This window comes from Quercus robur, chromosome 6, assembly GCF_932294415.1.
Source record: "Quercus robur chromosome 6, dhQueRobu3.1, whole genome shotgun sequence".
NCBI lineage: Eukaryota > Viridiplantae > Streptophyta > Magnoliopsida > Fagales > Fagaceae > Quercus > Quercus robur.
In genome coordinates this window covers 49,641,065-49,653,781 of record NC_065539.1, presented here as the reverse complement: position 1 = coordinate 49,653,781, position 12,717 = coordinate 49,641,065, and the positions used below count along the sequence as shown (strand labels likewise).

Sequence of the window (12,717 nt, the reverse complement as noted above, 5' to 3'; positions counted from 1 at the left end):
GAGGTCTTGGTATGACTATAAATGAACAAAACTTTTTATAAATAGCTCAAACTTGATTCAAGAAAAAACTTGTATATTTTTGTTTATTTGGCAAATAAGACAAGATCAAGCCCAAATTTTGGCCCGACTATTAATTTAGCCAAACTCAAACATATAATGTATTTGTAAATAAGCTTGTGAACATGAGACTCAATTTAAGTATATATAATATTATATGTTTATATGTGTAAATATATATAAATATACTTATGTAGACTTGAGACTAGATTGTCTAAATTCATAAGATATCAAATTATTAGTTTTAAAACACTATAACATAAATTAGTCAAATTCATAGTAAACATTATATATAATTTTTAACAATGCAATGTTTGTGAATCTAATTTTTTTTATAATTGCATAAATAAAAATCATTACATCTAATTAACTCAAATAATAAAGTTTTAATTTTAATTTAATTATTAATTACTTTGCAAAGATAGATAAAAGGGTACAAAATATTATTTGTGGTGTTCACTATTATGGGAAAAAGAATAAGTTAATAAAGAAGTTTGCATATAAGCTTGAGCGTGTTTGATAAAAAAAAAATTTAAAAAAAAAAAAAAAAAAAAACTAAGCTTGAACATGTAATTTAGTTCAGGAATGATCTCAAATTTAGCTCGCATTTGTAATAGAATTAAATGAACAATTATGAACTTTTAATACTCAACTTGACTCATATACAATCCTAAGTCTTGGGTTCAAAAGTCCTTATCAATATCATAGGCCACCACTAAAAGATTTCTCCCAGTAATTACATGTTACGTGTGGGGTGGGAGGCTACAGCCAAATTAGTATTAAGGAAAAGACTTCAAAAGTCCTTATTTACATTAAAAATAAATAAAAGAAAGGAAAAAGAAGGGTAATGAGAAGAGAGAAAGAAAGCTTCACTGAAAACTGATCACTCTCAAAATTCGAACTCTCTATCTCTCTAGCTCTCTCTCTCTCTGGTACTTTCTTGCATTCTTGTTCTACTTTTTCAATTTTAATTTAAGGGAAAATAAGGTAGTGAAATTTTTGTTTGGTTGCTCAAAAAATGGAGGAAAAGAAAATAAAGTGATCCTTTTCTGGGATCCTTTCTTTTTCATTGCTTTTATTATCAGAAAAATGAAAAAATCGGCTATTTTTGGGCTTAGTTGAGTGGTAAAGTTTCCGATTTTGTTTGAACAATCTTATTAGGTTCAGAATTCCTATTTCTGTCGTTTTCCGCTACTTTCTTAGTAACCAAACAGGGAGAGATTTGGACTTTTTTGTTGTTGGTGAAAGTAATTTTGTAATCTTTAGTTTAGCTTGCCTAGAAATTTAGAGTTTTTGTTGTTTACTTGAATTTTAGATGGGTTTTAGTAGGTATTAGTGGGTTTATTCATTAAGACCTTTATAATTAAATAACCCAATGAGTCTTTATCCGTTTAACCCAAATATTCAAATGGACTGGGTTAAGACTTATCCAAATAAGATGGCAAATGGGTGGGTTCATGAATTTGGATAAAAATTGCTACCCCTAATGTCAAGTGAAACCTGTTGTACAAGTCATTTGTACAAATGGCAAGATTTTCCATGCGTCCTACAATATAAAATGTTCTACCCCTCAACCTACAGGGAATAACCCATGAGTCCTCCAATCCCAGGGTTCAAGCTTCAAGAAAAAGCATACACAAAGTGATCTGGATTGCGTTCCAGAGAGGAAAAAAAAATGCAGAAGAAGAAAAGAAAAGCCATTTCATCATCCAAGACCACCCTGGCTTCCCTTCCATCACTTTGTTGAGTCTCTTCCCTTTTCTTTTCTTTTTAAATTTCTTGTATTAAATTTAGTTGTCCTTGAAAAAGATAAAATTATGCATTTTTCATTGGTTAATATAATCCACGTTTTTTAATTTAATTAGAGAACCTAAGGAATTGTTCCCTGATCATTTTCCCATATGGAGTTTTCACCGGTAGTATTGTTAGAACTTAGCACTTATGTTTATAAAAGAATAATACAAATCAATTTATGAAAGCCAATGATTTTTTTAGATTGATAAAATTAAAAATGTTAATAACAATTGAGACTTGAAGCTCATAATTTCTTTTTGAAAAATAGTCTCTTCTATGTCCAAATTTCTGTACCAATGAGTTTTTGAGGGTTGAACTTTTCCAGTAATTTCTTGAAAATAGTTGGAACCTCTCCCTTGTTCAATATCTCTACCTAAGTATTTTGGAGGGTTGAATTTCTTTAACAATCCTATGTATCGATCATATGTCCAAATTATTGATAGAAACTTACCTTTCACAAAATATAACTTTATAATATTTTTTAAATAAAATTTCAAAAAAAATGTTTTATAAATAGGAAATTTCAAACATACTAATTTCAAGAGAACATTTTTGAATCAAAAATAAAATATATTGAAAAGGGAGGGGCTTTTGTCCAGTGCATTGGATGAGACATAAGATAAACACATGATCAATTTTGAATAGTACTTGTTGGGGGCAATATCACATCCAATACTCAAATGTACTTACTTAATAAAAGCCAATTGAAATAACCACTTTCACGTGACGAGGCCTTGGTTTAAGCAAAGATGATAAAAGTTACCACATGCCCCCCAAGTGTAACCAATTGTATAATAAATAAGTCTCATTTTTCATTAAGGAAATTTCTAGGGGCACAAAAAATATATCCTGAAATTTTTACACCCTACTATTTTTGTATTGTGGTGGAGTCTAGATGAGGTGAATCCTAATGAGATGGTATAAAAAAGTCTGTATATTTTACTGGCTCTAGCACTCTTCTTCCATTAAGGGGGAAAATGTTGTTGTAGTACACTATAAAAAAGCAAAGGACAAATTGTAAAATTTCTCTTTAATCAACTTTTATATCCAATAACGGTTTTGAGCTAAAAAATGAGTCTGTGGTGTCCAATTTTTACTATTATTTATTATTCATAAATACTAGTAAATAGGGCCATTTTTGTTAAATACCAACTTTATCCTATTACAGTTGGTTTTTATAATAAGCTATTAAGAGTATGAGGTATCCAACATTTACTACTACTTATTATGGGGCCATTTTTATTGAGTAATATATATATATATATATGACATTTTATAAAATAATAATATTTAAATAATATTTTGAAAGCTAAGGAAGACATCAATGTTCAAATCCACCTTAGTAACTAACTAATTGTTAGTCTTCCATAACATTAAGTAACTATTCACTAGGGTTCAAATCCTTTTTTTTTTTTTTTTTTAGTACTAACTAAACTATTTAGTTTCCCATAAAATTGAGTCTCAAGGTACAAAGATATGGTGGTATTCCATTCTTTTGGATTTATAATAATACCTATTGATTAAAAACCAATAGTAGACTTTGCAATGTGGAAGAGTAATGCTAGTGTCACATAAAATAGCATAACTTATACCACAGTTCACCCATAAAATGGCACAATTTAGTGTAGGAACTTGTGGTGGTGGGTAGAGTATCAACCATTTACATTGACCATTTCACTAGATTATGAAATTGAGTATTTTATTAAATTTATTTAATTAAATCTAGAGAAAGTCTAGAGATACAAATTTTGACATTAAGTTGATGTGGCAAATTTTTAGTAGTAAGAAAAAAATGTTATCAATGATGGTTCAGATAAGAATTAGAAATAAAATGCCAACTCAATAAATGTAAAAATATTGTCAAATTTTATTGCGCGACAAAAGGAGGAATATGCTGTACATTATTCGAGAACTGATAATTTACCCCAAAATTTGTAGTGACGTGGGAACTAGAAGGTTCCTTTTTATCAAACATTCTATAAAATCCCAAATTCCAAAGACTCGGGATATTGTGTCCTGTGTTGTGTTTGCTGATCATAGAAAGAAAGAAAAAAAGAGAATAAGGATGTCTGGTCCCCAGTGTTGCTCAAACCCACCAACCTTGAACCCAAATGCAGGAGCTGGCCATGTTGAACAGCTTGGTGGACTCAGCACCTATGTCTCTGGCTCTCCCAACTCCAAGCTTGCCATCCTTCTCATCTCTGACGTTTATGGTGCCCACACTTTTCTTTGACACTTCAGTTTTTTTTGCTTGCTTTTGTGGTGTGCTCTAATTTTCACTTCAAACTGTGATCTGGGTGTTGGATTTTGGCTTGTGAGGATACCATTGGGGGGCTGTTTAGATTCATTTTAGGTGATTGGTGGAGGAAATGGTGTTTTGGTTTCTGGAAAAATTACATTTTGAACTCTATAATTTAGGATTGTAACAAATAACAAATGAGACCCCGAGGTTTCAAAATGCAACAAATTTAAGTGCAATCGAATTGTGATTGAGGATTAATATAGGTTTTTGCTGAATTTTTCCTTTTTTACACTTATATATATATATATTAGCTTTATTTATGAATCTCGAGGAAAATTGATTAGCACCATCAGTTGTCCTTTGAATTTATATGTTTAGTTGAAAAGCTTTAAATTTTATTTTTGGTAATCTCTAGCGTATTCTGTTCTTGATGATCGGTGTTTGTTCTAGCCATTTATGGGAAATATATTCTTGCCTTCTTTTATGCCATTTATATGTTTGTCTGTGTTGGGCTTGGTTGGGATATCGAAAATGAGTATTAAGGAAGCAGTGGGAATGGATTTGTTGAACAATTGATATAGATGCTATGGATACATATGTACCTGCTATAAAATATGTAATAGGTTATGTTAATTCATTACCAGTATCATGTTCCATGATTCCATCTTAACATGTTTGAGTTTTCCTGCAGGATATGAGGCTCCAAACCTGAGGTATGGCTAATTTTCATCTCTCTTTTCTTTGTTTAGTTTATGGGTTTTGCATAGTCTGTCAGATTAGGTTGTTATAACAGTGTTTATGTGTTGGTGAACTCCTTTTACATTATGACTTTTTAGTTTAGGTGACACATATATTTCTTTAAAATTTTGACCCATCAGTGTGAAACTTAGTTGACTTAATTCGGTCAAATATTAGGCACTTTAAAATACTTTCATTTTTCTCTAATTTGGAAGTGGAGTACATAGATGATTGTAATTCTCTATTTGAAGCTATGCCATGTTATTTTGAATAAGAAGTGCAGCAATAAAGATTTTGCTGTTAAAAGTTGGAGTTGTACTCTACACATTTTAGACACGCAGATCTGTAACATTCTGAAAACTAATTTTTTCTTTTTTTTTTTTTTAATTTTTTTTTAAAGGAAGCTTGCAGACAAGGTTGCAGCTGCTGGATTTTTTGTGGTAGTTCCTGACTTCTTTAATGGAGATCCCTATGTGCCGGATGATGCTAATAGGCCTATACAAGTTTGGTTGAAGGATCATGGAACGGTTGGTTCTATCTTTTAATACTTGCATGGAAGTTGTTTATAATTTTGATTTTCTCATGGTGGACCCTTTTGCGAAACTTGAAAATATTGCTGCATTTTTCATTTGAGATTGTGAGTTTGGTATTTTACAACATATTAGGCTGTCTGAATATGTGTGTGGATTTAGCTGCATAACTTCTTTATCATTATTACTGAAAGTAACAGATTGTTCTTACTTCATAAATTATTAAACTACCTAGCTGTGTAAACCTTTTGTGGCCTTGATTGAAATTGATGATCCTGATATTGCAGCTTTCAGCTAATTACTATGTGATTTTTAGTATGCACTAATAGTGTCTGAAGCTCTATAATTCTTTCTAAAGGATAAGGGATTTGAGGAGGCAAAGCCAGTAATTGAAGCTGTAAAAAGTAAAGGTGTTTCTGCAGTTGGGGCTGCTGGCTTTTGCTGGGGTGGTGAGTTTTTATCATTAATTCTTTGTTCCCAAACTAGCACCCTAGTGCAGAAGTTATTTCTTGTTAGGGAAGAATTGGTTTTGTGTATCTTCATAGTTTCACTATAACCCCCTCCCCTGACTAAGTTTCTTTATTTTTCTATTGAAACAAGTTTGATTAAGGATTCTAAATTTCTAACATTTTAAGTCAGATAGCATTTTATTGATTGAAAAAAATGCTGATACTTGAACTTTTGTGTTCTTCTCAGCCAAGGTTGTGGTTGAACTTGCAAAGGCTGAGTTTATCCAAGCTGGTGTGCTATGTCATCCTTCATTTGTCACTGTAGATGATATCAAGGGTATGGATTCTAGTGCTTGAAATTTGCTAAAGCTTGATATTAGTTTTATTATATTATTAGTTTGCAATTTCAGAAATTAAAAATGTCTTTAGCACATTCAGGAAAAAATTTCTAGCTCTCATCAATTCTCTATCAATTTAAATGTTGGCAGTAATTACAAGCATCTGACTCTATAAGTTGCTTTTTCTCCCTTCCTCTTGGGGTCAATGGATTTCTTTTTCTTTTTTTTTTTTGCTACTGGCATACTGATTTGCAATGATTTAATCTTATTTAATGCCTTTTCTGTTTAAAAAATACATTCTGGTTGTCAGAAATCATTTCTTTAACAATGGTGTTTTTGAGTTTTTCTACATTAAATTTCTTCTGTTTTGGTACAAGTGCAAGGGAAAAAAAAATGGATTGTCTCATTGTTTACTGATCAATATTTGGAATTCATTTCAGGGGTTAAGGTTCCTATTGCAGTATTAGGAGCTGAAAATGACCATCTTTCTCCACCCACGCTCTTGAAACAGTTTGAAGAGGCCTTAGCTGCTAAACCTGAGGTAGGAAAACCAAATCCTTATTTTCTTATGAAATCTTATAATTAATGCCTTTTCCTTTCTAATAATGAAAGCTTCTTTTCTTTATATAAAAAAGAAGGAAATCTAATACTGATGTTTCATCATTCTTTTAATGACGGCAGATTGGCTGTATTTAATTTTTTACATATTAAAATATAGCCAGGAGCCCTTTAGCCTGAATTTCATGCTTTAAGTTTAGCATTTGTTTCTTTTAGAGAGTAATTTTTTTGGTCATGTTATTTATTCAGCTTTGTTTTTGCACATTTCTTCAATGATTAGATGACTCTTCGGATAGTTTTTTTTTACTTGATAAGTAGAATATTTTTCCCCATATTTTCCCAAATTTTGCATTTATTAAGGATTTTTGGCCTTGGCATTTGATGAATGTTCGTCATAGCATTTTTGGCTTTGGCTCTGGTGGTAAAGAGATAGGTTGGGGTTGGGGTAAGTGTTATCAATCTTTTTGAACAAATGACTAAATGTTCATATGGTGATTCATCATCTTGTCTTTGAAATGCCTGAGGTCTATCTTCGAAACCAGGCCATGGTTTGCCCATGCAATGCATCCATCTTGGTGTAACTTTTTCCAAATATTGCATTTCATAATAATAAAATAATGTTTTGATTCTTTTCAGGTGGATGGCTTTGTTAAGATATTTCCAAAAGTTGCACACGGGTGGACAGTCAGGTACAGTGTTGAAGATGTGGCAGCTGTGAAGTCTGCTGAGGAGGCCCATCAGAACTTGTTAGAATGGTTTGCTAAGTATGTGAAGTGAAATCGTCAAATTAGATATATCTATGGTATGTCTTGGTTCTATAATATTATGAGTAGCAGTGTGGACCCAGTAAAATGCTAGTTTTCTCATATGGTTGAGACTTGAGAGAACCTGGACTTCAATCTGTAGTATATAAGAATTTGAATGAACTTGTTTATGAATAAAGGGTGAAAATAGCATGCTTTATCTGAAGGTATGGCTGTAGTGAGAGCACTGTGTGTATGTGGTTTATGTGGTTGTCATTACACCATGCATTCTTTGAGGTCCATGGCAATATCGGTGCCTTTGGCTCTTTGAGCTGTCTGAGGCGATAATGCACTGGAAGTGTTGAGAGTAGCTAGACTTCAATCTGTAGTATGTAAGAATTTGAATGAACTTGTTTATGAATAAAGGGTGAAAATTGCATGCTTTATCTTATGGCTGTAGTGAGAGCAATGTGTGTGTATGTGGTTCATGTGGTTGTCATTACACCATGCATTCTCTGATGTCCATGGCAATATCGGTGCCTTTGGCTCTTTGAGCTGTCTGAGGCTATAATGCACTGAAAGTGTTGCCTTGGCGGCTCTAAAATCTGTGACTGGATTAATTCTGATGAGTTATGACTGAATGCCTTCAATATAGATCATAAATTTGCCGAATGCTTTGAATTGGTTCATGTGACCATGTCATTATTGCATATGTATTACCTCAAGAGTGATCAATGCTGATGCCTTTGAGCTATCAGAGGCTAAGAAAAGCTGGAGAGCTTGCCTCTGAGGTTCTATAAATGGCCGAATTCCTGCCTCATTGTGGGAGGCTCTCTTAATGTTTGCTACAGTCTACATTGCACTTCACAGGTTTACTGTGTATGCCAAATCATTCATGCTATCCTTTCAAATATTGTGATAGAATTATTTCCATTATTTTACGAGTGCAAGCAGATGGTGGCATCATGGGCTCTTATATATAGAGCTTTTACGTTAAGCTCTATTACTAAACCTCTGCAGTTATTACTTGGCCAAATAGGCACTAGAAATAAAGAATTATTTGTATTTTTTTTATAAAATATAAAATATTATAATTTAAAAAAAAAAATAACACAAATACATTAATCTTCTTCAGTTTCTCATCTTCATCCAAAACCACAGTGCACCTTTGGTGCGGTGGTCACTCCACAAATATAAATGTTTGTGGAGTGTGGGGGGGGGTAAAGGTCGGGGTTCAAGTCTCCATGAGGAAACTTTACACACATATACACTTAGATAAGGCTAGAGTATAAATTCTATCTTGTAAAAAAAAAAAAAAAAAAAAAAAAGAGATATATTTTACACACACAAAAATGAAAGAAAAAGAAGCCGCAGCAAAAGAAGAAGAAGCTCACAGTAGAAGAAGAAGAAGACCGCAACAAAAGTGGGTTTATGGGTTTATGTTAGAATTGAAAATTGCACATTTGATTTAGAATTTTGCAGTCTGTTTGGTTGAATTTGAGGGTAAGGAAAAGAAAGAAGAACCACTACTATCGGCAAGATGAGAATCTTCTTTTAGGTTTCTTGCAATTGACCAGGAGGGAGCATAGAGCATAGAGAAATTCTTCTCCAGCTCCATGATGGTATTCTTTATTTATTTATATATAGAGATATGGGTAAAATTGGGATTTCAAAAAAAAAAACAAAGGTAGTTTAGGGATAATATTAAAATGACCAACGGTAACATTACAAATCCTATTTGCGTTTTTGCATTGCAGCTCTGAGGGTCCAATATAAAAATGCAAGAATCCTTTGTATTTGGAAAAGTTACTTTTTGATAACGTGCGATGACAATAATTTACCAAACACACATTTTGGGTTTTGGGTTTGAAAACGTGCGTTTTGGGCTCTCAAATTGGAACCAAATGCACACTTAGCGAATGGTAATAGGTTGCAGCATTTATGGATAGGAGATTATTATTTTTGAAAGTATCAAGGTTAATGAATTTTTTTTTTTTTTTTAAACTTTTAGGGATTTGTTAGAAGTAAAATATCAATTTTGTTTTGGGAGGCAAATACAAATGTGTCAATTAACTAATTTAAATATTTTTTGGTTCTTAGGGTTAATTTTCATTTTTTGAGAGGGAACATAACAGGAATAATTTTGACCCAAATTTTAAACTTTTTGCATATAGGTGCTGGTTGGGAATGGCCCCATTTAGTCTAAAGGATAGGTCTCTCCCTAATATAGAGGAAGAGTTATTTGAATGGGATCAACATTGTACAACCACTGAACACAAAAGATGAGTAAAATAGTGATGTAGTTTAAAAAAGAAAAAGAAAGGCTTCTGGCGAAGGATCAAATATATATATAGTATTAAAAAAAACATATATATAGTATCAAAAAAAGAAGGGTTTATAAATTATAATTGTGGGGCCAGAGAATTTGTGACCCCAGCCCATTTTCATGTTAAGGCCCAAGGCCTGCGCCGAGGAGATACAGGGCCGAGGACGTATCATGAGAGTCGAGGACAGCCTAAGGAAAGGGCCGAGGACGAGCTCCTGCTCAACATGCCATAAATGCCCCTAAAAGGAAGAGTGATCATAGTGCGGAAACAGCACAAGTAAAAGGCTGCCATAACTGCAATAAAGCATTTTGCACCTGACAGAGCCATGCTCTTCAACTTTTACAACCACCCCCAACCGCTTTGGGTATGGGCTGATGGGACAAGTATTAGTTTTGGAAAAAGTCGATCCTACACGTGGACGAAGGATAAGGAATACAGGCTAATATAAAAAGAGGAACAAGCAATTCGGGAGAAGGGACTGGGAAAAAAGGCCAAAAAACCAGAGCCTCCTAGTCCGCCTCCAGGAGAAAGACTTCTTGAACGAACACGATTTAATTCTGTACGAACACCACGACTAACCACCGTCCGATGACCAAGGCCTAACCTTCCAAACCCACGCTCTATAAATGATATTGTTTGGGCTTATTTACATGCAAACCCAGTATCGTTTTAGGTCGTTACAAATTGAGTCCTTACAATTGGCGCCGTCTGTGGGGAAGGCTTGTGTGTTGGCACAAGCGGTGGGCGTAGAGTTCCGCTAGGGGCTACGTTTCTTCACTAGGGGCTGCGCTTCATAGTGATAGCAGCACAGATGGTTCTAGGGGCTTGGCCGAGGAGCTAACCCCCCTAAACCAAGGTCCCACGCCATAGCCGAGGGGTTAATTCCCCCAACTACTTAGAAATCAAGTTTTGGACAGAATCAAAGTATTGCATGGTCCTCGGACTCAAACCTATGAGGAAACCAACTACTTAAAAACTAAGTTTTGGACAGAACCAAGGTATTGCATGGTCCTCGGACTCAAACTTATGGAGAAACCAACTACTTAGAAATTAAGTTTTGGACAGAACCAAGGTATTGCATGGTCCTTGGACTCAAACCTATGGGGAAACCAACTACTTAGAAATCAAGTTTTGGACAGAACTAAGGTATTGCATGGTCCTCGGACTCAAACCTATGGGGAAACCAACTACTTAAGAAATCAAGTTTTGGACAGAACCAAGGTATTGCATGGTCCTCGGACTCAAACCTATGGGGAAACTAACTACTTAAAAACTAAGTTTTGGACAGAACCAATGTATTGCATGGTCCTCGGACTCAAACCTATGGGGAAACCAACTACTTAAAAATCAAGTTTTGGACAGAACCAAGGTATTGCATGGTCCTCAGACTCAAACCTATGGGGAAACCAACTACTTAAAAATCAAGTTTTGGACAAAACCAAGGTATTGCATAGTCCTCGGACTCAAACCTATGGGGAAACCAACTACTTAGAAATCAAGTTTTGGACAGAACCAAGGTATTACATGATTCTCGGACTCAAACCTATGGGGAAACCAACTACTTAAGAATAATGTTAGGTTACTCAGACCTACAGGAAGATCATTTACTAAAAGTCGGATTAAGTCCTAGGCATAATGAAGATCTCGATCTGTCCTCAGAGCCTCAGCTCTAAGGGAATTGATGCGAACGAGCGTTTGAGCTCGGCATGATCGTACCTCGGTCCTCGGACTAGATACCAAAAAAGGACCAAGGCTACAAAAGCCATTAGGAAGGCGGCGAAACACTCTAAGTACTTGGCGGCCCCCATGGACGGTCCACCTTTGAACCACCCATCCTCGGATGGTTACCTCTTACACCGCACCGAGTATTCAGCTGTCATCTTGGCTGTTTTGGGGTATGTACCGCTTTCTCAGGTCGGCATTGTTGTGCCGAACAGCTCTATTAAGTTCATAATAACATCTTTTTCTTAACATCTTTTCCTTAGCAGGGGTTTCAGCCCTAAGTATTGCTTTTTTAGGACGGCATTATCAAGCCGAATAGCCCGATAAGTACAGAATTGCATCTTTCTCTCAAACAAAGGTTTTTTCCCTAAATATCATTTGTTCAAGTCGGCATTATTGTGCCGGATAGTTTCAATAAGCATAGAGCAAGGTCTTTTTATTAACTGGGATTTCGGCCCTAAGCATTGTTTAGATTATAAAAATAAAAAAGAAGTCATATGGTAGTACGTCTATTTACGGCATAACCATTTCAGAAAAAAGAGGTAGAATATACAAAATAAAGCGATGTTGACTTTTATTAATATAAAGAGGTATTGCAGCGTACAATGAAGGGCTTAAACAAGCCTATACAGAAAACGAATTGCAAAAAAAAAAAAAAAAAACAAACAAACAAACGACAAGAAGTCTTTTTAAGCTCTGATCCGAAGTCTTTCCAAATTCTGCCCCAGTAGCACCCATATTGAGAGGAGGACCTCCCTTGGTGGAAGAGGAGAAGAAGAGGAAGAAGGAAAAGTACCAGGATGGATCTGGTGATGGGAAAGAAGAACAAGGGGAGGCAAAAGGAGGAACCAGTGAAGGAAGAGAGGAAGAAGCAGGGATACTTTGTCCCTGCGTCAGTCCTGACTCCTAACACGCTGGTGCCATGTTAGCTATGCTCATAAGAGAGCGACTGGTACTGATAACGGGTGACCCCAGCTCAGTCGCACCAAAAGTTTGACGCGACGAGCCCTTACTTCGGATTTTGGCTGAAGGGAGGATGAGAAGTATCTTGAGTCTCTGCCATCCCTGCCCTAACCGAGCCATTTTGAGCTTCAGAAGAACATGGCATTTCTGGGATGGGTATGGTCTCTTCATTCCCGCTCCTATCTCAGACGTATCACAATTCAAGGTGTAAGCGAGCAGATAAGGGAAACTCTGGGGGAGGCTAAGGGTTTCAGAC

At 35.0% G+C, this 12,717-nt stretch overlaps 1 protein-coding gene across 1 annotated transcript; it reads left to right on the top strand.

Annotated features, from left to right (window-relative positions):
• Positions 1 to 3,845: 3,845 nt before the first annotated feature.
• LOC126689270 (endo-1,3;1,4-beta-D-glucanase-like) lies at positions 3,846 to 7,895 on the top strand. Its single transcript, XM_050384410.1, has 7 exons — positions 3,846 to 4,064; positions 4,785 to 4,806; positions 5,232 to 5,358; positions 5,720 to 5,810; positions 6,058 to 6,147; positions 6,589 to 6,689; positions 7,343 to 7,895. Exons 1-7 carry the CDS (start codon positions 3,917 to 3,919, stop codon positions 7,481 to 7,483), a joined length of 720 nt encoding a protein of 239 aa, XP_050240367.1. The 5' UTR covers positions 3,846 to 3,916; the 3' UTR covers positions 7,484 to 7,895.
• Positions 7,896 to 12,717: the final 4,822 nt, after the last annotated feature.